This window comes from Lutra lutra, chromosome 2 (assembly GCF_902655055.1).
Source record: "Lutra lutra chromosome 2, mLutLut1.2, whole genome shotgun sequence".
NCBI classification, from domain to species: Eukaryota; Metazoa; Chordata; class Mammalia; order Carnivora; family Mustelidae; genus Lutra; species Lutra lutra.
The window spans coordinates 42,970,917-42,995,422 of NC_062279.1; the positions used below are offsets into that span (position 1 = coordinate 42,970,917).

The 24,506-nt window shown below is 45.7% G+C and overlaps 1 protein-coding gene across 2 annotated transcripts in view; it reads right to left on the minus strand.

Moving 5' to 3' along the window:
- LZTS1 (leucine zipper tumor suppressor 1) overlaps positions 1-24,506 on the minus strand; it is a 51,711-nt gene that overhangs the window by 5,845 nt on the left and 21,360 nt on the right. For both annotated transcript variants that reach the window (XM_047717280.1, XM_047717281.1), the window contains 2 exons: positions 2,961-3,438; positions 999-1,802 (listed from right to left, as the gene is read on the minus strand). In XM_047717280.1, the coding sequence (XP_047573236.1) occupies positions 999-1,802; positions 2,961-3,305 (1,149 nt within the window). In that variant the 5' untranslated portion in view covers positions 3,306-3,438. The remainder of the gene's footprint in view (positions 1-998; positions 1,803-2,960; positions 3,439-24,506) is intronic.

A 24,506-nucleotide genomic window follows, 5' to 3' on the forward strand; every position in this document is an offset into this window, starting at 1 on the left:
CTGTCCCAGCATCAATGGGAAAGAAAAAAGGCACTGCTCCCACTGCCAGCATCCTTTCCTCTTTAGGAGACCTGGCAAACACAAGTGATTTTCCCTTCTCACCTGTCCAGTCCCCCATTCATCTCTGCCACAGAAGGGATCCTTTTCCTCTGAGGGAATCCATCCTGATGATTCCTGTCATCCAATTTCTAGAGTAAGTACAGAATGCTCCAGTGCATGTAGGTAGCTGGACCTGGGAGTGGCACTGATCTAACCAGACACAATGTCTCCTCAGTTCCTTTCCAGGGTAGGAGTCTTTGGGGAGAGTGACAGAGTGGCTATGCCTACAGCCCTACCTTCCCACCCCATTCCCACCACCTTGAGAGGTCCCTCAGGTGAGGAAAGCTACTTTCTGGAGAGCAGGATGTAGAGGTTAAGGAGGCTTTCCAGCAAAGCCTCATTTCTAGGTGTTGTGTGCCCTTCTCTTGCGCTTTTATGTTTCCATTGCAGCCCACCAAATCAAAGCTCCACCTACACTTCTGTGAGGAATGAGCCACTCTGTCAGTGATACCTGCCATAAGTGAGGTCACTCTTACTAGTGGATGAGGTCCCTTCTCTCAAAAATAACAAATACCATGCTCTCTTGTGGTCTCTTGAACCAGTGTGAACTCAGACTCAAGCATGACTTATGCTTCTTTTGAGCCTCCTGCAAGATGAAGTGGGTCAGCCCTCAGATTGCCCCACGATGTCTCTGTTCTGGTTCCAGCTTCTCAGTCAATGACCTTTTTAAAAAATTCAATTCCAGAGGCCATGAGGCCCTGGGGCAGGAGAGAGTAGGAAACGAACACTAATTGTATTCCCCAACATGGTTTATCATGGAGCTCCTTCTTTAGGTCGCAAGGCTGGCACTTTGGCTCACTTTGCTTAGGCAGCCTGTGTTCAAACACCATGGGCTAGGACCTGGAGAAACAGGGGCTGGCATCAAACAGCTGACCCAAGCCTACATGGTAAAGCCTCACCTCCCACTGGGTCTCTTCCAGTGCGGGGGCGAAGCTGGTCTTCTCCTTCTCGTAGGACCTGAGCTTGGTCTCCAGCAGGTCCTGCTCCTTCATGAGGCTCTCAAGTTCCTGCCTGAGCTGCCGCTTCTCCTGCTGGAGCTGGAGCACCTGGAGGTGCATCACCTGCTGCGTGCGCTGGCTCTTCTGGGAGGCCTGCTTCAACTTGCTGCTGCACTTCTGCTCCAGGCCCTCCATCTCCTCCTTGCAGCGCCACTGCCGCTCTTCGTAGGCCTGGCTGGAGGCCAGCTCCTTCTCCTCAAGGCTGCGCTGCAGCTTCTGGAGTTCATCTTCTCTCTCCAGCAGCTTCTGCTCAAGCTCCTGGATGGTACACTCGTCTGTGGAGATGGGGGAACGGACACATGAGGAACTTTTGTCCGCCTTGCTTGGGTGGGCCAGCTTGCTACCCCCATCAGAGAAAGACAAAGCCTTCAGGCTCATCATGTTGCTGTCCTGGAGGATGATGCCCTGGGTGATGTTGTGGGCTGAGCCCCCAAAACGGCTGGTGGGCCCCACTGGTGTAACCAGTGGGTCCAACTGGTAGCTGCTGCTGGTGCTGTGTGTGGGCAGGCTGGACATGGAGTTCCGGCCGGAGTCAGACAGCGCCCCAGAGCACAGGCTGGGCTTTGGCTCCTGTTCCTTGGGCCTGTCTGGAGGGGCAGGGTGCAGCTGGTGGCTGGAGCTCTCAGGGGATGAGTGGAGGATGGCTCCTGACCGCGGCAGCACAGGCTTGAACGCTGTGGGCCTCACTGCACCCTTCTCTGAGCCCTGGTGAGGAAAACAACCATATTGATCCCATGTCTCCCTTCAACTCCCCTCCAACTTTCCCTCCCTTGCCTGGGTATGTGTGCTAGACACACAGCATCCTTCTTGGTCCTAGCCATAGGCAACATTGCCTGTTGCTATGAAGCAGCTAAATATGGTGAGTCCCTCTCAAGAAGGATAAATTCCTTTGTGTGTAGGGGATATCCTTAAGGATCACTGAGGTACTTGGCTTTATAAATTGCCAACCTGTCATGAGCTTGTCCCAGCCCTTCTGAGAAAATGAATAGCATTTTTAGGTTCACTTGCTAAGATCCCTGGGCCAGGGCTCTGGCTCTGGGTCTCTGTGTGGTGTAGGGTGTGAGCATTGGGCTGGATGAACAAGGTGTCCCTGTAGAGGTCAAGCCCTTCTTCACCTTCACTGCCCCTTCCAGTAGGCCGGGAGTGAGAAAACTGACTGTGACCAGTATCAAAAGGCTGGGGGGAATCACTTGAAATAATAAAACTTTTCTGAAAACTGTCATTTTCATTGGGAGAGTATACTACAGTCTACAAGCCCTTTAATTTGAAAAACATAAAGCTTGATGCAAACTAGGGGGGTCTTTTCCTAGTATATCAAAGCCATGGGCTGATCCCCCCAGGTGGGGGCAGAGAACTAACTAGGAAAATTGTTTTCAGGTCCACTGGTGGGACCCATGAAAGTCTAAAATGGCATAAGGGCATAGGGCTCTTTTAACCTCATCCTTGCTAACCCGATGATAACAAATTTGGCTTTTTTCCAGCCAAAGACACTTTCAAGGCCCAGCTTGAGGGAGGAGCTGCTGCACCACAGGAGGAGTGAGTGAGGGAAAGGCCCATCTCTAGGAGTCTGCTAGCAGCTTCTCTGCAACCTCTCTCCAAGTGGATTTTGCTTAGGGCTCACCCCTTGGGTAATCTCCCAGATTAGGGGATTGGCCAGGGCTTCAATTCCCTCATCCAGCCTTTGATCTCTGTGGTGTAACTGAGCACTTCCGTCCTCACCACCCCTGCTCTTTCCTCTTGGAGGTTTAAATGTTAGTTAGTATCATCGCCTCCATTTCCCTCCCTGCTTCCATCCTCTTCATTCCCATTTTGCTCTCTATTGGTTTTCCCACCCACCCACCCTTTCCAGAGACCTTTGCTTACCATTTCTAGGTGATTGGAGAAGGGCATAAGCTTGGGTGGGGTGGACGGGCCAAACTCCACCCCAGCCTGGCCGCCTATGTCCCCACTAGACAGTGCAGTGTAATCTGGGTGGTGGGAGCCCCGGGCTTTCTGGCTGACCTTGATGTAGAAGAAGTCTTCGCTCTTTCCCATTTTTGAGCTGGACTTGCCATGGCCCGAGTCCTGGGAGAAGCCAAATTTCAGCAGCCCATCTGAATACCGATTGAGCTTCTTGAGATGGGAAGACTTGCCCAACTTGTATCGTGAAGCCCGGCAATGCTTGCCATGGAAGCTGTGGCCAGAGATGAGGCTACTGACGCTACCCATGCTGACTTGGGGCCAAGGATAGATAGGGTAGGATGGGGACCTGGTGTGGCTGCGGCAGCAAAGGGCAGTCCTGGTAACACGAAGAAACTGTGGTCATAGCAGAAGCCTCACAGAGCCTGGGAGAGCTGTACACCTGGAAGGGGACAGAAGGCAAAAGTCAGCTTGAGATGGGCCAGTCATTCCACAGTCCTCGATGGTGATGTGGAGGAGTTGGTTCTGACTGCTAGGTCTGAGTAACAGAGAAGTGTATGCTTCTTCTAATGAAAGCCTCTAATGAAAGTTCAATGCTGACTGTTAACTCTTTGTTCATTCTTCCTTTGTCTGCTAAGTCAATAAACATTCACTGATACCCTCCTTTGGGGTGGCCTTCCTCTAAGTCGTGGGATACTGTCTAGTGACTAACACGGCTACAATCCCTGCATTTGGCCTTGTGTTCAGTATTGTGTGGACAGACTATCAACAAATCAGTGTCTACTATCCTTAGTGGTATACATGCTATGGGGAAAAATGAAGCAAACTGAGTAGCATAGAATTCTGGGAGGTGGTTATTTTTCACAGGTGGCACAAAGGAGGCCTCGCTGTTATGGTATCATTTGAAGAAACCTCAAGAAAATGAGCGAGCAAGCCAGGTGGAAATCTGGGGGAAGAGAGAAGATGCTCAGAAGCCCCAAGAACAAAAGCCTTAAGTCCCTGTGGTGGTCTGTGCTTGGCATATATGAGACCAGTCAAGAGACAAATCTGGCTGCAGAATAGAATATGCCCCTGGCTGGGGCATAGGACAGGCAGAAGTTAAAACTAACAGGTACCAGGAAACATAGAGCCTGGTTGGACATAGGGCTGGGATTTAACTCTGATTGAGATAAGGAGCCACTGCATGTCTGTAAGCAGATGATTACTTGATCTGGCTTAGGCTGCAGAGGGTCACTCTGGCTGCAGGGTGGAAAAATGGCTGCTGATGGGCTTGGATGGAAGGGGGGCCAGATACATTAGGTGAGTGACTAACATAGATGTGTCAGGGTGGTAGCAGTGGCTTACATTTTAGATGTAATTTTAAAGTCCGCTGACAGGATTTGCTACAGGACTGGATGCAGGGAATGAGAGAAAGACAGGAGTCAAGGATGACCTCGATATTTTTATCCAAGCAACAAGAGGACATAAGTTGTCATTTATTGAGATACAATGGACCACAAAAAGAGCCAGTTTAGGATGAGGTGGGGGTGGAAAATAAGAGCTTGGTTTAAGACATTAAGTTTGCAGAGCCTCTTAGGCATCCAAGGAGTGCTGTAGAGTAGGCAGTAGGATGGGTGGAGAGATGCAGATTTCCATGTAAAAGCTGTTTACTATAGAAGCCAGCTATGCAACTAGGTAACATAACTACAGAAGTGAAGGCAGGAAGATAAGAGAAGTCAGAGGACTGGTTCATGGAAGTCAGAAGGTGAGGAGGAATGAGGCAGAGAAACTGAGAAGGCTCTGATTGATGGAGGAAAACTAAGAAAGAAACTGTTCCATAAGGATGGTGTCAAGTGCTGCTGCTGCTGACTGAGAGTTGATCAGTGGGTCTGGCCATGTGGAGGTAGGTTGTCAATGACCTTCACAAGAGCAGTTTGGGTGGAGGGCTGGAAACAAAGGCCTGACTGAAGAGGATTCAGAAGAGAAAGAAAAGGGAAATAATTGTACCCCCAAATGTTAAGTTTAAAATGTTTTTAAAAGTAATAGGAATGCACAACCCAGGAATTGTACTACTGGGTATTTTCACTAAAAATACAACAACACTAATTCAAAAGGATACATGTACCCTATGTTTATTGCAACATTTTTTACAATAGCCAAATTATGGAAGCAGCCCAAGGGGGATGGATGGATAAAGAAAATGTGAAAAACAGTGTATACACACACACACACACACACACACACACACACGTGTACATACATATGATGGACTATTACTCAGCCATAAAATACAATGAAATCTTTCCATTTGCAATGCCAGGGATGGAGTTATAGAGTATTATGCTAGATGAAATAAGTCAGCCAGAGAAAGACAAATAGCATATGATTTTACTCATAAAAGATGATGTAGGGGCACTTGGGTGGTTCAGTGGGTTAAGCCTCTGCCTTCAGCTCAGATCATGATCTCAGAGTCCTGGGATCGAGCCCCACATAGGGCTCTCTGTTCTGCAGGGAGCCTGCTTTCCCTCTCTCTCTGCCTGCCTCTCTGCCTACTTGTGATCTCTGTCTGTCAAATAAATAAATAAAATCTTTAAAAAAAAAGATGATGTATGTAAGTGTTAAATCACGACTGTACGTTATACTGGAATTAGAATTTTAAAAGTTAAAAAAAAGTAATAGGAATACATTTTATAACCAATGCTGAAAGTAACAACAACCTTGCCAGTCACCACACAGAGGAATATATTGGGATGTCAACATCAGCACATTTGCAAATTTGGACAAATCTCTAAGCATAGGTCACATGACTTTCAAAGCTGGGAAAATCTGTGTTGTTGCCATGCATTGTGAAGGAGTATTTCTTAGATAAAAGATAGATGATGGGGGAACTATAAGTTTAATAGAATAGGAAGTGCAGAAGAAACCTTGCATTCTTTTTTAATTTTTTTTTTAAGATTTTATCTATTCATTTGACAGAGATCACAAGTAGGCAGAGGCAGGCAGAGAGAAAGTAGGAAGCAGGCTCCCTGCCAAGCAGAGAGCCCGAAGTGGGGCTCGATCCCAGGACCCTGGGATCAGGACCTGAGCCAAAGGCAGAGGCTTTAGCCCACTGAGCCACCCAGGTGCCCCAAAACCTTGCATTCTTTATTCTGCTCTAATTTGAACCATTAATCCTAAATTGTGAAAGAAGCCCCAGGTGGGTTACAGAGCACTATATGTGCACAGTGGAGACAGGACTCCTCATATGCTGAATAAGAAGGCCTGAATTCAAACTTGCATTCTTAGCCTGAACTGTAAAGTGGTTATGTTATGAATAAGTGCATTCTAATTCCATTAGTAGAGACACAACACAACAACACATCGGGCATAAAAGCAATGTATGTTTTCTTTGAAATGTTTTTATTAAATTGATGGTCTCTTAGAATCAAGGAAACACAGTTATGCCTACCTCATAGGATTATTAAGAGAAGTTTATGAGACACCGAAATAACCTAACAGGACTGGTACATTTACTAAATGCCCAGTGTATAATAGGCACCCCATAAATGGCAGGCATTTTCTTTGGTATCTATCATTGTTTTCTGCAGCATTCATCATCCCCTGTTATCCTCAATGCCTCACCTCATTTTCCAGAACTAGTGCCCTCCATTCCATTGGGATGCAACTTTCCTGCATCCCAATCTCCAGTGATATTACTGAGAAGTTTGGAACTCCTCTGGTAATTTACCAGTTGACGATGACAAAATGTGTTTTTCACCCCCACATCAGCCATCTCTTGCTTAGCTGGGCCTTCAGATCCTAAGAAGCAAAAATTCTACTGTTGTCCACATGCAGGGAGATGTTAGGGCTCCTGTCCTGGATAGCAAAGTAATTTTCCAGGCATTGGGAAGAGAAAGACTAGAGGAGAAGTCAGGGTCCATGGCCTCTAGCCATAGCCTCATTTCCCTTTTGGGAAGATGACAATAAGGTTTTAGGAAGAGGTAAGCTTCTTGGTTCACATAAGCAGCAATGTGAATGACCTGTGATGCATGAATATTGTGGTACACCCTAGAGGATTGAGAGGAGGAAGACAAATGATGCCAGGGAGCACAGGAGAGGAGTGGGTGCAGGATGGTGACCTCTGAGTGTATTCCTGTCCCATAGACCCAGATCCCTACTCTCCACTTCCTAGGTCTTGACTCAGAGAAAAGCTTTGAAGTTTGATATTATCCCCAGATACACTTGAAGCTAAACTAATTACTTTTAAGTGTCTGGACTTGTTCTGTTAAGAAGTTGGAGAGAGCATCACAGAAAATGTGGCTATGAGCCATCCTAGTTCCCAAACCCTAGGTCTTCCCACCCACCCACCACTGCCAGCCTTGCTATCTATGCACTCAGGAAGGACAAGGCACAGAGGCACATTTGTGTTCCTGGGAAACAAATCCTACTGGCCCAGACTACTGTACGTACTTGGGGTAAAAATAAGCAATCACGCAGATCCTAGAGGTTCAAGAAGGGGAAAGAAAGAGGGAAGAGGACAAGAGAGGAAAAATAAAAGAGCCTCAGAACCTCTCACTGAGCATGTCATAGCGACCTTCATGACCTTCATGACTGCCTACTGACTTTCCAGGAAGAGTCAAGCAAGAATTAGACTCCAGGTTTGGAGAAAGGAAGAAAAGAAAAGAACAGCCAAAAACATCTGGGAGAAAAAGACCCCCTAGCCAATACTTCTTAAAATATGGCCCCAGGGTATTCAGGAGACTCCCCACCGCCCAGTACCAGGCCAGTCCTCTCTGTCCCCTACTTGACCCCACCCCCTGCCTGCCCTCAGTATGGCCACTACAACAGAACCAGGAAGACCTTGGAATCTTGGAAAGCCCTCCCTTCTGAGCTGCTTCTACTCCCAGCACAGCTGTTCCGCCCCTGTGCCATTTTGCACTCTCTTTCCCAAAGAAAGCCAGGGCTCATGCCAGAGTGACATCTCTCTCTGATCCCCCTTATGGAATGTGGAGATGGAGACATGGAGTTGAAAAAGGGTCTGTCTGTACTTACGAAGGTGAGAAAGAATACTACTCACCCTCCCATCCCAAACCCCGAGGAAAAGCAGCTATGGCCTTGCCCACTGGAATCCAGACTTCTGGCCTGGAAGAGTGAGGATCTATGCCCGCTGCCTCCTCTCCCCTTGCCCTGTCTGGAGCGGTCACTCATAAGATCATCATGCTCAGCCTCTGAAGGGTTATTTTCCCTCCTGCCTCTCCTCCCTGCCCAGTCACTGCCCAGGGAGTGGTCCTGCAGGTAGGTCCAGCAGGAACCCACTGCCTTGCTGTGGGGCATCTCTGCACTCGGCCTGGCACCGTCCCATGGAGATGCCAAAGCCCGTGCTCACTGGAGACTCTGGTAGGAACAAATTGCTTGTCTTAGATTACTGACTTAATTGATGACTCCCTGCTTCCCTTCTGGGTCTGGGGAGACGGGAGCAAGGAAAGGAAGTGAAACTAGAGAAACTGTCTAGTCTCACTTCCTATCACCTGAGTGCACCTCCTCCTCCACTCCACCGTCCCATGCTCAGACACCAGGGTCTTGCAACCCTGCTTTCTAAGACTTGAAAAGATTTTGGAACTGCTTCAGAGACGGTCCAAGAGGTGAAAGGCAGCAGGCCTTGGAGGAGAGAGCCACCTAGACTGTAATGAACGAGGCTCCCTCCAGGCAAGGTATCTCACCAGTGTTTGCTCTGGTACCTGACATGTCACTCTTAGAGCCTTCTTTGTCCACTAACTTTAATTTCAACCCATTTGTAAAATATCGAAATACTATAAAAATAATCTAAGTAACTTGTGCAGAATTGACAATTGTTAAAATGTTACTTGTTTTGGAAATAAAACATCTCAAAGGTAAAATCCGCATTACTTCTTCTCTCTCCTTTCCCCCATAGCTCTCTCACTGGGAGAATCCCTATTGTAGATTTCCTGTGTACCTTTTTTTAAAATCATTAAATATTCTTTACATAAAGAATACCACATGTATCTTTACCTTATATAATGGTATCCTGCTGTATGTATCATTCTGCAACCTTGATTATTTTATTCAACGTGATATATCTGGGACCAGTTCATGTTCCTTCTTTTACATGCTGTGCAGTAATCCCACTACATTCATTCATTCATTGCGCTTTACTCAGGTATTTCCATTTTGTTGCTAAAATCCTCTTGTATATAACTACTTCTCCACATGGGTGGGAAGTTTTCTAGGATTTATTTTCTTTGAGTCTTAGATGTCTAGTTTTTAGGAGAGGTGACATCTGAGATCCTTATTGGCCAGTACGTAATCACAAGAGGGCAGCAAGAGTGAAGCAGTGACCCCAATTTACACTTCACCATATTACCCTGGGGTGAGGAAGTGGCACACTGCTGATATTAAGAGGGTGCCACTGGCAGAGCAGAGGTGAGAGGCAGCATCTCTGTGATGGGGGAGGGCGGTAAAGGAGTTTTGACCAAACAGAGAGGTCATCCTGCTGCAGGTAATAGAGTCTGGACAATGAGGACAGCATCTTCCATGGTCAAAGTTTCAGAATGCTAGAGATAGCAGGACCTCAGAGATCCTTTACCCCAACTCCTTTACTACACAGAGGCTACATGGAAGCCCAGAGCAGGGAGTCCTGGACTCAAAATTCCCATTTTACCAATGGGATACGACCAACTAGGTTCCAGTTTCCAGATTGGGAAGGGGCTGTATGTAGGCCGCTAGTGTAAAGAGGGGCTGTGGGGAGTGAGTGAGTGAGTGTGTGTGTGTGTGTGTGTGTGTAAGGCTACCTGATACAAATGACAGTCCATCCTGTGGGCTGACAGTACTGTACCATTCAGAGAGGATCACTCAGTCGGCATAGTGACTGAGAAGGCAGAGGTCACTGTAGGCTCCACATGGGCCCCAGCCACAGATGGGGAGCTGACCTGCCTCCAGGAATGGCTGGTGTTTGCTGGGCTGGGGCCAGAGATCTGATTGCAACTGTCTCCTTCCTTCTGGTGGGATGTCACCAGTATAGGATAAGTTTGAATCTTAGCCATGGGAACCACATCTGTGCATCCTCATGTTTAGTTCTGTCTGTGGAAGTTGGAGAACTTCACACTGCTATTAATTTACATTGTTTCTCAAGGTGGACCACATGCCAAGCAACGTGTTGGGTGCTGAGAAGAAGAGGGGCAAGGCCTCTCACAAGGAATTTGATTTGGCAGTGAAACTGTAGCTTCCTTTCAAAGGAAGAATATGGCCCTCTTCCAGGCCTGGCTACTGTGGCCCTAGGGAAGACCTGAAGACCACAAGAAACCTCTCTGTTGGGCCCACAGTTGCTACTCAGTGCTTGACTCAGTAAGCACTCAACCTTCAAGGCCTACTGACAGCTCTTACACTATTGAATCTTTCAGGGATGAATGGTTATCTCTCCAATTATCTTTAAACTTCTTGAAAGCAGGATAGGCTGAAGCTTCTTTGTATCCTACATAGTATTAAGCACAGTGCTAAGAACACAGTAGGTGCTCAACACATGATTTTAATAAAGTCAGCTCACAGGGAACACAGGATTTACTGAGCAAGCTTGTGGAAAGGAATGCGAGGCACAGGGAGAATATATGACTTAAACTGAGATCCCACAACAGGTAGATAGGAAACCAAGTCTTCAAAACTAGAATCCAAATCAAGTTTCAATCCAAATTTCCATCTTTTAGACTTTGAGTAGTCAACAGGTCACTTGGGGCAAAGTAAGTTTGCCCTCTCCTTCATTTCCCAGTCCTGTTCCAAGTTTTTGGCCAAGACAAAGAAATATAAGGCAGTGTCTGTTTTTAAGGATCTGGTTGAGAGAACAGACAAGTACACCTAAATAAAGAGCTTAAAAAGCAGCACTGGTTTAACTGAAAATACAGGAGGGACTGGCAGGAGTTTGCTGAATTGGAGCCAGCTCTCTGTACCCCCAGTACATGAGTACTTCTTAATATTTATTCTTCTGTATGGAAGTGAGGTAAAAGTTCTCACTGTATTGTCTGCCTATCACAGACTGAAGGTTTGTGTCCCTCATAAAAATGACATATTGAAACCCTAACCCCCAATGCAACTAATAGTACTAGGAGGTAATTAAGTTTCAATGAGCATGAGGATAGGGCCCTTATGGTGGGATTGGTGCCCTCACAAGAAAAGACCGGAGACCTTGCTCTGCTCATTTGTTCTTATTCTCTCTCTTTCTCTTCCTGCCAAGTAAGAATACAACAAGAAGGTGACCATCTGCAAGCCAGAAAATCTGCCAGTGCCTTGATCCTAGACTTCTAGTCCCCAGAACTATGGGAGATAAATGTCTGTCGTTAAGCCCCCCAGTGTGTGGTATTTTATTATAGCAGCCTGAGCTAAGACACCCACCCCACACACGCACATATACCCACACCAGATACCCTGGCAGAAGATGCTGTCTGGGCTGTCAGGTTACCCTCTTTCTGGCATTGTCTTCATAGTCTTCCCTCCTGCTTCTCTGTCTGCATGGTGTTGATAGCCCCAAAATGCAGAGAACTGCTGTTCTTGGGGAGAGTTCTATAATGGGAAGATTCTTGGTGGGAAGTCAAGAAAGTTGAGTTCTAGTTCTAATTCTGCCTCACCCCAGCTCTGAGATAAACAAGCAGTTCACTTTCTGGACTACCTGCTAGGACTTCTTTGCTCATTTAAGCAAAGTCCTCAAAGACAGGACTTGCACCTGCACAGTTGTGTGTCCACAGGAGGAATCATCAAACACCATTCAATTAGGTATGTTCTACCTGCATTATGGCATTAGGACTCCAGCAAAGGATCACAGATTGATGGATCTGTTTTGTCATCTGGCATGAGATTTAACCTTCCAGCATCTCTATTTCCTTATATGTCAGATGAGCACAGCTGATACCTAGCTCACAGAGCCGGTATTCACAGGATTAAATGAAATCACATATTTGATAATGCTTGGCCCCAGAAAGAAAAATGGTACATAGGGGATGAATTTAAACCAATGCTTGTGAAATTATAAGTCAGTATGAAAAGATGCTAGAACTAAAGCCTCTCATGTCTTGAAGTTAAAAGAGCAGGTCTTTACCTATAAATACAAAGAACAAACTGAGGGTTGCCATAGGGGAATGGGGGTGGGCAAAATGGGTGAAGCAGAGTAGGTGATACAGGCTTCTAGTCATGGAATGAATAAGTCATGGGAATAAAAGGCACAGCATAAGGAATATAGTCAATGATATTGTAATAGCAGTGTATGGTGACAGATGGTAGCTATACTTGTGGTGAGTATAGATAAACTTGTCAAATCACTGTATTATACAACTAAAACTAATGTGACATTGTGTATGAGCTACATTAAAAAAAAAAAAAAGCGGGTCTTTAGGGAAAGATTACCACCCCTACTCCCCCTCCCACTCCCCTGTGGCTGGCATGGCTGGATTCATGGGGACTTGCCACAGCCACTTGCCTGCCTCTCTGCCTCCAAGAGGGCAGCTGGGGCTTATAGACACGTGAGAGCAGCAATGTGGCATCTGCCAGCAGGGGCAGGAGGGGGCGGGGGCTGTGGGGTGGCTGGTGGGTGGGCCCCTAGCCAGCTCCCCAGCAGAGGTCTCTCTGGAATTAAAATGGGGCAGGTGCCCAGAGTTAACAGACTCCCCATTCAAGATGACTTTCCCCCTGACCCTCTGCTATCCCACCTCCACCCACAGTATATTGACTGATTCATCTTTTCTTATCTAGAATTCCAGTGTTTGTATTCCTGTTCTTGACCTCTCCTCCCATTTACTGCTCTGGATGAGGGTCGGGGCCTGGGGCCAGGGCTGGGGCAGGTTAATCATCTCAGCTCAGACTGCAAGTCCCCAAAGTTTGGTTGGCTGATGCCTGGTTTGGTTCCACATGCAAAGATCAGTACATATTTTCTGAGTAAACCAGTGAATGAAAAGGAGGCGAGAATGGAGGAGGAAGAGGGTGGGGGAGTGTGGGCAGCATGAGGAGTGGCTGAGATCTGAGGGGGAGCATGTGGCCTGAGGGTTGGGAGCAGAAGCCCACGCAGCTCTCAATTAAGTGCACTTGGGTCTGTGTAAAGGCAGAAAGTGAAAGGGAAATCACTGGCAGGCTGAGTCATTCCATTGGGGTGAACAATCGGAAGCAATTCTGCTTCCCACTGCTCAGGAGGAATCAAAAGCCATTCTGCCTGGCAGCCTTTTGTGTGCAGGTCGTCAGCTTTCAGCTGTGGCAGAGCCTTCCTCCATCCCGGTGGGCAGCTTGTGATGATTGACATTTCTCCTCAGGAACATGATTACCCACCAATCCCAACCTGCCCTTCTCTCTTCCAAAAATAAAGCCACAGTTACATGCAAAGCTCATGCAAATTTAACCCTGCTGCTTTTAGTGCAGCAGCTGCTCCCCCTGTGAGAAAGCAGAAGGCAAGCCTCATCCACATTTATGACTCAGGTGCCGGTAGGCAACAAGGGCCCCTGTGAGCAGGGCAGTACCCAGTGAAGAGAGCCACTTCCCCTGGTGAAGGAGGCAGCATCCAAAGAACAGTGACTCTGATTTTAAATAAGAGAGTGAGAGAGATATCCAGAGGAGGTCTGGGAAATTTGCTAGGCTCCTTCCCATCTCACCTGGTCAGACTAAGGAACCCAGGACACTTAGGACTTTGGAGGCCAGAATGCAGGGGTCAGATAGCCCCCCTTCCTGCCAAACCCTTACCATCCTAGAGTACATACTGAGTAGGGCACCTCCTGGAAAGGTGGATTTGAAGATAGGTCTGCATCTAAGTGACTGATGGGCAGAACCAATAAGGTCTTGGACAGTGATTGAAACAAGTTTTTACTAGTTGCCATCTTTGTGGCTGCCTAAAGTATTGTGGGGCCAAATTTAGGTTCAGTAGGAAAGAATCTGTAATAAATTAGCAATGTGGGCCATGGTCTAGGAAAGGGGGGTGATGACACACTGTTAGCTACATGACAGCCCTGGTCCAGGTACCAAAGTTGGCACCTGATTAGCCTTTGACAAATTAGACAACCTAGCATCTTGATTTGGATGGGAGAGTCTTCAAGTTCCCTGAGGATTTTTGACTCTGTGGAATGCTGTTGTGGCTCCACCTCACCAAAAATCTGATTCTTCCTTCACCTATCCCCAGCTCCATACTGTGGTTCTCTTCACTCTCCAGAGCAGGTTCCTTGGTCAGAGAAAAATAGGACAGATGAGCTATCTCCATTGCATCCCAGGAGCCAGGGGGAGGGAAAGGGCCACCTGACAGTGAGATGGCTTTGAGGATCACAGAGACAAACATCTAATTACCTATTCATGAAACCCCTCCTAAGGGGGCAGAAGCCCCAGGGCAAGCAGGATGAGAAACCAGTTGGTAACAAATCATAGATAGAACAGTAGAAGGGAAAAAGCTTTTAAAGCCCCGGGGTACTGCTTCAGTGTTCCACAGTAAGAGGCTATTGATACCCAAAGAGTTTGGGTTATTTGAAGCCACACAGCAAGGTAGGAGCAGAGCTGGGGCTAGACACTTGGCTTCCTGGTTCCCTAGTTGGTGTTCTTCCCACTTACATATTTGTTAAACAGGAGAAAAGAAAGGGCTAGAGTGGAATTATTCTATGCTGAGAGATACTCTTTAAAAATCCTCAGATCAAGAGTCAGACAAAAGGTGAAATCAAGCCCCCCATGCCATATGCCATATACCAGCAACCTGTGACTTCATGGGTCATCACCAGCTGTAAACAGAAGTTGAACCTAGGTTATAAGTAGTACCTTTCCACAAAAAATCAGTGGAAAACTGGAGCTCCTGAGTTTGCTTGGTGTGAGAGTGTGAAAAGGTACAAAAGGTAGCAAGACAGAGTAGAAAGAAGCAGGCAGAGTACTAGTCTTTTTCATCTACAAGACCCCTGGGAGAGAGCACCAACTGGGAAATTGAATAGGAAGACCTTATAACAGAAGGCAATGACTCTTAAAGAATATAGGGAATTGTGAGAGGAGGATGGAGGGTGGATGAAGTTGGGGGAGAATGTTCTTGTCTTAAAGAAGCTCCCCTTCCCTTTTCCCCTCATCTCTACCACAGACTGGCTTTTATACCCAATGAGTATATCCAATATATACAAATGTGTTCTGGGGGGCAGGGAAGATATCTGGAAGGTTTGGTACTCAGAAAGGGATTGGAATTAGGAAAGCCCTGGTGGAGGGCCAAGCTCAGATTCCTGACTGTGGACATTGGAAATGACCTAGAGTGGCTTGAAGAGTTCAGCCTGGTCCCTTAACAACTGTGGTTTTTGAGATTTGGAGTTATGTCTGTGCTTTTGAGTGTGTTTGTATGTGTTCAAAGGCATGGTCTATCTGTTAGGATCCGTATACACAAGGGAATCCTGTGACCATTCCTGATGAGTCTCCATGTATTGGGAGTTAATGTTCTCTCAGTACCATTGGATGTGTTTGGCTGGGGAATTTTGATTTTGTCACCTCTACCCTGACTTCTCAACCTCCCCGCTTTCTATTCCAGAGGGTGTTCCTGTCAGTGAACTTGAAACCTCACATCTTGCAAAGGAGCCTCTGGTGAGCATAAGGCAATCCTTCTGCCCTCCTGGAGTCTGACGTTGTCACTGGTCCTGAGAGTGAGATAATTAACCTCTCTCCAAAGCCCAGGGATCCTATAAGGTTGGGCCATGACTGTTCCTAAATCCCTCATTACTCTCCTCATCACCTCTGTGATACCTTCTAGTAAGTGTTAAACATTAAAGAGACTCTGAAGTGCTACATGGAGATGCTGGGAATTGAGAGTTACTACAGCTTTGCTCCTGTCCCTCCTTCCCTGTCATGCTCCAGTGATGCTGAATGGCTTATGGTTCCCCAACTTGCCAGTCAGTGCTTTTCCACACACACTTTCCTTTGCCAGGAATGACCTCGCTGACCTTGGCTACATCACAGGGAAAGGTGGACAAGCACCTCTTCCTCCCATGGCCTTCCTTGGCTGTGTCATAAGGAAGCAATGCCAGTCTTATTCCCTACTAGGAAATCAAATCCAAAACCACAAAGGTCCATTCCCTGCACTCTAGGGGAGCGGAGGGTTGGGCACATGGCAGCTCCTCTTGGGGGGCTTAGAACAGAAGTTGAGACCTAGGGGGTCTTATAGAACTCAGCACAACATCTCCTATGCTGCGTCCCTTCACTATTTTGACCTGGTAAAGCACACAGGATCATCTATTTCCTCAGTGCCTTTGTGGACAATAACCATACCTACTTCATCCAATATCTCTGAGGATTAAATGAAAAATACAAGTAGAGCACTTAGACACAGCACCCCATTTATCATAAGATCAACAACTGTCAGCTATCATTTGATATCCCAAATCCTATTTATCTTTTGAGCCCCACCTCAAATGTTGCCTCCTCTGTGGAGTTTCTCACATAAATTTGAGGTATGTGAATCTCTAGATCCTCTTCAGCAGTAATACTCAAATTGTGGCCCTCATACCACCAGCAACAGCTTCATCAGGAGCCTTGTCAGAAATCCACATTCTCAAACCATCCCAACGCTGACTTCTGGGGACCAAAAATCTGTGTTTTAATGGCCTTTCAGAGGAAATGGAAGTTTGAGAACTGTTATGATATTTTCTTTGTATTCTATCATTGTATTAATCATAGTCTGACCTGAATTATCACTGTAAGCTCTTTGAGGGTAGGGACCTTGTTTTATATTCTGAGGAAATGCTGGGTAAATCCTTGTGAATTTCAGTTAGGTGAGCATTTTAATTAGATTTCAACTGAATAATTTCTAACTCCCCATTTCTCCCAAACTGTCTCCTGATCCCCTCAACCTTTCTGTCCACTCAAGGCCCTGAGGAAAATCTTAGTTGCCTTCAGTAAGAGAAGACTATCTTCTTTCCTTCATTCCTGCCTCCCTCCTTTCCTTTCTCTCCCACTTCCATCTTCCCAATTCAGGGCTCATGAAATTAACAGAGAGATTTCTGGAATGTCAGAAAGAGCCAGATATTAAAAGTTTGGGTCAGGAGTATAAAATATTGTCCCTGCCCCAGTAAAGTTGCAAAAGCTTTAAAAACCTTTTAGGTGCTTCTCAGATCGAGCTAATCTCTCAAAATACAAAACCAGGGCAAAGAAGTCTGGCCCAAACTCCCTTATACACAGAGTCCTTCAAGGACACCCCTGAACAACTTGCTTACTATAACCTTTTATATTATAGTCAGGTGGAAGAGAGTAGAGGGTATGAGAACTCCCCTTAATACCTACCCCATCCTGCCATATTGGCTAAAGGGCTCCCATTCTCTGCCCTTGGGGTAATATAACTAGAAGATGGGGTGACTATAGCCAATGAGATACATATGTTGCATAAACATGTTATTTAGCCAACCTGCCAGCCAGACTTGGTTATCTCTGTGTCCAAGTAAAGCCACTGATTTGCAAACATAAGCTTTCCAGTGAACACAGAAGCTATAAACAGAGCACAGGCTATAGTAGGGGGATCATATAATTTGGACACTTTTAAAAGTGAAAGGAGACACTAGTATCTCCTTTACACCAGGACAACAGACATAAACTGGGGCATATGGTCACCTTAGGTATCAGCCAGTATTTCTTCCCATGAGGGCCCGGCCATGGATGAGGATGTCAGGAAGGGCATCTTTTGGCTCCCATCCTTTCCTCTCAGCCACTTAGTGTTCACTGATTATAAGAAACAAGGAACAGGGGCTCCTGGGTGGCTCAGTCCTTAAGCATCTGCCTTCGGCTCAGGTCATGATCCCTGGGTCCTGGGATCGAGCCCCATGTTAGGCTCTCTGCTCGCTGGGAAGCCTGATTCTCCCTCTCCCAATCCCCCTGCTTGTGTTCCTTCTCTCACTGTCTCTCTCCATCAAAAAAATAAATAAAATCTTAAAAAAAAAAAAAAAGAAAGAAGGAACAGGAAGAAACTAGGAAATAACTAAGGGACACAGGTGCTTTACCTATAGTGATACATGGGTTGTGTGAGACCTTATACATTCATCACCTTTGCAATGGGTTCTTTTTTTTAATTAGCCAACTTATGGTATATCATTAATTTTAGATGTAGTTTTTAATAATTTATCAGTTTCATATAACACCCAGTACTCATCACATCATGTGCCTTCATTAATGTCCTCACCAAATTACCCCATCCCCCCACCTCCCCTCCAGCAACTCTATTTCCTATAATTAAGAGTCTCTCATGGTTTTTCTCCTTCTCTGATGACTTCCCATTCAGTTTTCCCACACTTCCCCTATGATCCTCTATGCTGTTTCCTATATTGTGCATATAAATGAAACCATGTAATTATCTTTCTCTGACTGACTTATTTTGCTCAATGTAATACCCTCCAGTTCCAACCACATCAATGTAAATGTTAAGTATTCATCCTTTCTGATGGCTGAGTCCATCATGTATATACATACCACATCTTTATCCATTCACTTGTCGATGGACATCTCAGCTCTTTCCAAAATTTGGCTATTGTGGACATTGCTGCTATGAATATTGGGATCCAAGTGCCCCTTCGGATCATCACATTTATATCTTTGGGGTAAATATATAGTAGCGCAATTGCTGGGTCATAGGGTAGCTCTATTTTTAACTTCTTGAGGAACCTCCATGCTGTTTTCCAGAACGGCTGTACCAGCTTGCATTCCCACCAACAGTGTAAGAGGGTTTCCCTTTCTCCACATCCTTGCTAACATTTGTTGTTTCCTGTCTTGTTAATTTTAGCCATTCTAACTGGTATGAAGCGGTATCTCATTGTGGTTTTGATTTGTATTTCCCTGATGCCAAAAGATATGGAGCATTTTTTTCATGTGTTTGTTGTCTATAAGTCTTCTTTGGAGAAATAACTGTTGTATTGGGTTCATATTTCATCTGTGCTCACCACAACCCTGGACAGGTATTATAAGCAGAGTTCCAGGGGTCACAGCTAGAACCCAGGACTAGATACTAGAACCCAGGACTCTGGTTCAAAGGCCAGAGCTTGACTATTGCCTCATACAGCCTAGTCATGGGGCAAGAACGGTGAAAGCAGGATTGAAATTCATGGTGGGGCAGGCACAGCTAAGTGTCATCTCCCAGTCAAGTATCAGTAGTAACTTGGATAGGTAGAGAGATCTGCCACTGTGGAGGTGAGCTGCTGGGAGTACCATTGCCTTTGTCTGATATTCACAAGTATTTGGAGAGCATTTACTATGTGTAGTCACTATCAGGACTCTATAGATACAGCAGTGAGCAGAACAAACATAAAATACAGAAATACAGAAAACATGTAATAAAGAAAATGATAGATCTAGCTTACATTCAAAGTCCTGTACAATCTAACCTCAATCTGCCTTCTCACTTCACATCCTACAACCACAAACTTCACCAGCTAAGCACTCTTTCTGACTGGCCCCAGTACTCAGGGTCATGGACACTCAGAGTTGCATCTGACATCTAGAGTGACCTCCTTCCTAACACCTTTAACAGCTCCCAGGGACCCATCTAGTCCTTCCCCTTTTCCATGCCTTTGTTTGTGCTGCTTCCTCCCATCTGAGGCATAATGCTTCTCTGCCTTTACTGGATCCAGCCCTCCCTGCCATCTTCTACTCTGCGCTGTGAGTAAAAGAGTAAAACACAGGAAAACTGTGTTTTCCTGAGTAATGATTTTGCCAACTAAATTGATAAACTCTTTCTGAGCCTGGATTCTAGTGTCTACACCAAAGAATAAAGATCTCCTAACAAGCTCAGGCTTTTACTGCTGCCTTTTGTATTTCTCAAGTCACATCTATTAAGACTTCTTCAACGTGTAAGCCCTGTACCACCTCTGCATCTTACTCCTTGAAGGCAACTTCATCTCTACAATACACAGATAAGTAGAAGCACTGGGAGCAAACTCCCTCAATTCCCTGAACCCATAAGCTCACTTACATTTGAAGTGATTCTTGCCTCCTTTGTGCCTGTCACAATGGAATGTCTTCACATCAGGCTAATCCTTCTAACCATGGCATGATTCCATCAGCTTCAACCTTCTCAGGGGTCTGGCACTAATAGTTATGTTCTATTCCTTCTATTTCTCCAAGTTCTGGCTTTCTATTATTCCATCTCATGAGCATTTGCACATGTAGAAGTCTGCCAACTCAAAAGCAGTACAGCAGCTCCTAAACATCATCCCCCCCCCCCCCACCCCCACGAATTACTGCCTTTCTTCCTGGTCACAAGCAAGCTTCTTGAAAGAGAAGACCATACTCATTATTGCCATTTGCTCATTTCGTACTTCTCCTTTGTCTACCAAAGCCTGGTCTCTGTCCCTGATAATCCACAAGAGATGCTCTCCAGGGATGGTGGTAAATCCAGCCCAACTTTTTAACAGTTGGTAAATCCAACTTTTTTTTTTTTTTTTTAGATTTTATTTATTTATTTGTCATAGAGAGAGAAGTGAGAGTGAGCACAGGCAGACAGAGTGGCAGGCAGAGGCAGAGGGAGAAGCAGGCTCCCTGCCAAGCAAGGAGCCCGATGTGGGACTCGATCCCAGGACGCTGGGATCATGACCTGAGCCGAAGGCAGCTGCTTAACCAACTGAGCCACCCAGGCGTCCTGTAAATCCAACTTTTTAACAGTTACAAACAGTTCTGATCTCTCAGTCACTTCATGTTTGTTTGTTCAGGTTTTTTTCCCCAGTCCATTCCTTTTGAGATACTCTTTCCTTGGCTTTTATGATACTGTGATCTCTTGGCTTTCCTCCTACCCCTTTGGCATCTCTCTCTCTCTCTGTCACTTTTCCCTCTTGTGATCTGAAAGACTGGTGTTCTTCAGGTTCCATCCTGGACCTATCTTCTGCTCCTGGTTTGTCCATCCTTTCTGATGGCTAAAGCTGCATCCACATAGTAATGGATTTTGGATCTGTGTCCATAGCCATAGCCAAGCCTCTCTTCTGAGCCCCTGACTTCAATATCCAAATACTTGTCAGCCATCTTCACTGGGATGGACCACCACATCTCAAAGTCAACATATGCAAAATGAAATTCACCATTCTCTCTCCTGTTACCCACCTTCCTCAAGCCCCTCTTTCTAGGTTCCTAGTCTTGAAGAATAGTACAGCTGTGACCAAGCCAGAAATCTGACCCTGAGAAACTTGATCAAGCCCAAAACCCTTTGTTCCTTCTTCCCACCCCTATAACTGACCAATTACCAACTCCTGTCTTCTTAGTGATTTTCCTGAAAACCAGTATTTCCTTCCAATTCCATTGCCCTTAGTCTAAGTTTCTATCATACTTCCCTTGGCATATCAATTATTTGCTCTTTTCCAACCTCTCCCAAGGCTTCTCTATTGCCCAAGGAACAAAATGAGAATTTCCTACCATGGTATAGAAGGCCTTCATGATTAGAACTGTTTATCTTTGTATCTCCATATTATCTGGCACTGCTGCCTTCCCTCCCTTGACCCTTCCCTCCATCTATTTTGACTGACTTGAGATATGTAGTATGAGATGTATAGTATTCTTCCACAGGTTTTCCCATGCTGCTCCCTAGGCCCAAGTTCCTGAGACTTTCCTGAGACAGGGGTTCCACTGGAGGCCTTCCTATGTCTTTAACACACCCTCTGCTTGTTCTTCTAACAGTGTTAATTACACTGCAGTACATGTCTTCTGTATTCACACCTCTTTCTCAATAAATCATGAGACTTTTATATACTGTTCTCCCAGCCCAGAGCTCAATATGTGTTTGTTGAATAAATGGATAAGCATGTGCTTAAAAATCATATTCTAAAAAAAAAAAATCATATTCTATGTTATGGTTTGTGGGTTCCACGAGCTACCCTTTCCAAGCTGGAACACCAGAAAACACTATACAGTGGGAGTTTACAAACGTTTTCATCCCTAACTGCCACCCCCAGAACACACAAGGTAGCCTGGAACACAGCTATGACAATTTTGGTTCCATCATGCTTTAGAGAAGAAAGCTTCTCTGTGTAGCACTAGTGCCTGAGTGGTCTCCTGTCTGAGTGTCTGGTACCCATCTGCAGGTGTGTTGGAATCTGCAGGTTTGTATGTTAGACTTCCTTGCAGGGTAAGAGTACAGTTGAATGACACAACCTGATGGAGCCGAGTGTGCACTGGATTCAACATCTATATGGGTGCTGTGATTTTCTAGGTTATCTATACTCTGAGTTCCATTCTGTGAAGAGAATTCTGTGAAGAGACCAGTTGTGCCAGGACTGGAAATTCCTAGGATAGTACGCTGTAGTACTAAAACAAGGGATGTCTCAGTAAAACCCAGATGGGTTGGTGGCCTTATCTAGTCAGGAAATTGGGATTAGCACAAAAAAAGTCTGAATTAGTCCTCAATAACACCTTGACCTGGCCCTTGGCTCCTCCTTGGGCAGCTCCCTGGGCTGACTCAATAGAAAATAAAGAAAGAATGGCTGGATGTGTGTTTCAAATGGTTTACCACTCAGGTCTTGGGACTGTGGAGGGAAGTGTCTGTCAGGCTACAGTGGAGGACAAAGAACAGGGTGGAGGAGAGGTGAGTTAATTTGCAAGGAGAGAGGGAAGAATTGGAAGAATTCATCATATCTGTTAGCTCCCATCTCCACACCTCCTCAATTCCCTGCTTTCAAGCAGACCCAGAGAGAGGTGAGCAGGAAGTGGGGCAAGAGCCTGAATAGGAGGAGAGGTCTAAGTGGATGTGGGAGGGGAGGGATCCACAAGGGTGAAGGGAAACCAGGAGGGAGGGGAAGAGAATGGACCAGTGAGGAAGAAGGAGGAAACAGGGAAAGTGGATAGCAGCAGGAAGAGGGGAATGAGCCTTCATTGTGATGTAAATGCAGTGACTGGAAAGCCTGCGGGAGCTGAGTGAGGGAGGGGGATGGTACAGTGGGGTAACAGCAGTGGAGATGAAGGCAAAGATTATATCATAGCTGTTGGTTATGGAGATCTGATTTCTTTTGTGCAGGCATCACATGCTGGGTGAGCTGTTATTAACTAAAAGAAGTCAGGGCTTAGTAGCAAGGAGGTGTGCGGCTGAGCGCATCTGAGCAAGGTAGAAGAAATGGGACTGCAACACATTTTAATGTCTTTAAAGCTACTAGCCACACCCCTATCCCTTACCCTGGGACCACCACCAGGACAAAAAAAGAAGAAAAAAAAAAGCATAAGATACCTGAAGTTTATCAAGAAACAATATAATCCTGCGATATATTTGTCTTATTTTATACATTTTAACATATAATGGTTTGAAGAGTGAACAACTGTTAAAGGGGTCCCCAGGACCAGACATCAGGATTGAAGGTGAGTATAAATCTGGTATTTGTTTTAAAAAAACAAAACAAAAAAAATGGTTTAAGAACTGGGCCTTTCTCTGGGAATTTTCACTCTGAAGCTTCCACTCTGGAGGATTTTCACTCAGAAAGTTAAAGGGTGGAGGGGAGAGGGATACGAAACTCCATCAACCTCAGGTGGGAAAACTGTCCTAAAAGTACGTTTTTCTCCATTTCTACCTATCTCATGGGTTAGAATCTTGTACAAGATCCAAAACAGCAGGACTCGTCAGCATCCTGGAAATTTCCCAGAGAGTTATGTGTGTCTATTTCCAATTCTGGCTTGGTGCAAAGCTGGGGAATTCTGGGACTGGAGGGAAGCTGGCAATAAGAGAATTGTGTGAAACCCCCTCTGTTCATTCAGGAGTGTCCTGGTGTGCCTCAGGAAAGAAATGTAGAAATAATACCATCAAATGTGAGTCCCTTGAAATGTCTTATTCACCATTGTATCATTTGGGAAAGTACTTGGTACACAGTTGGGGCTCAATAAATGCTCACTGAATGAATGAATGAATGAACAACTTCCTCTCTTAGGTTTCTTCTAGCTCAGATCAATCTTCTACACTGCAGCACCTAGATATTACCTTGCAAAAATGCAGACCTGATCAGTTCATGTTGAAATCCTTTTCAGGTTCTCCCCTTGGAAAAACTGTCTTAATTTCCTTTCTCAGAGACCTGCACTCTCATTCATGACTCCACATGACCCAAGTCCCAGCCCCCCTTTCCAGTTCTCTTCCCCACTTCTCCACTGGTTCCTCACCATTTCCTCCAAATACCCCTCAGTACATAATACCCTCAGAGCCTAGCTTGCTTGGCTCAGTTTAGAATTTCTTTCACAACTTGCCCCTGTGACCCAAGCCTTCAGCCTGTGAATACCCACTCTATAGGGTCCCACAAAAATATTGCTTCCTCCATGAAGTCTTCTTGTCTTTTTCTTGCCTCTTTGTCCGTGGTTTCACAAGAGAGGACCTGAAGCTATGGCAGCACTGATTTCATGTTCTCTCTCAAGTCACTTGTTCTTTACCTGTCTACAACCCCTCTAGGCTTTTGGCTTCTCAAAGACTCACACTTTGATTTATCTCCACATAGTCAGCTAAATGACTGTTAAGTGAAGGAGTGAGGGAAGCCAGAGAGGCTCAAAGAAGTTGGAAAAAGAAATGTTAGTGGGATGATGTTAGGAAAATATAAAACGGCAGATACCTACCTAGCTTTGCCTCAGAAATTACTA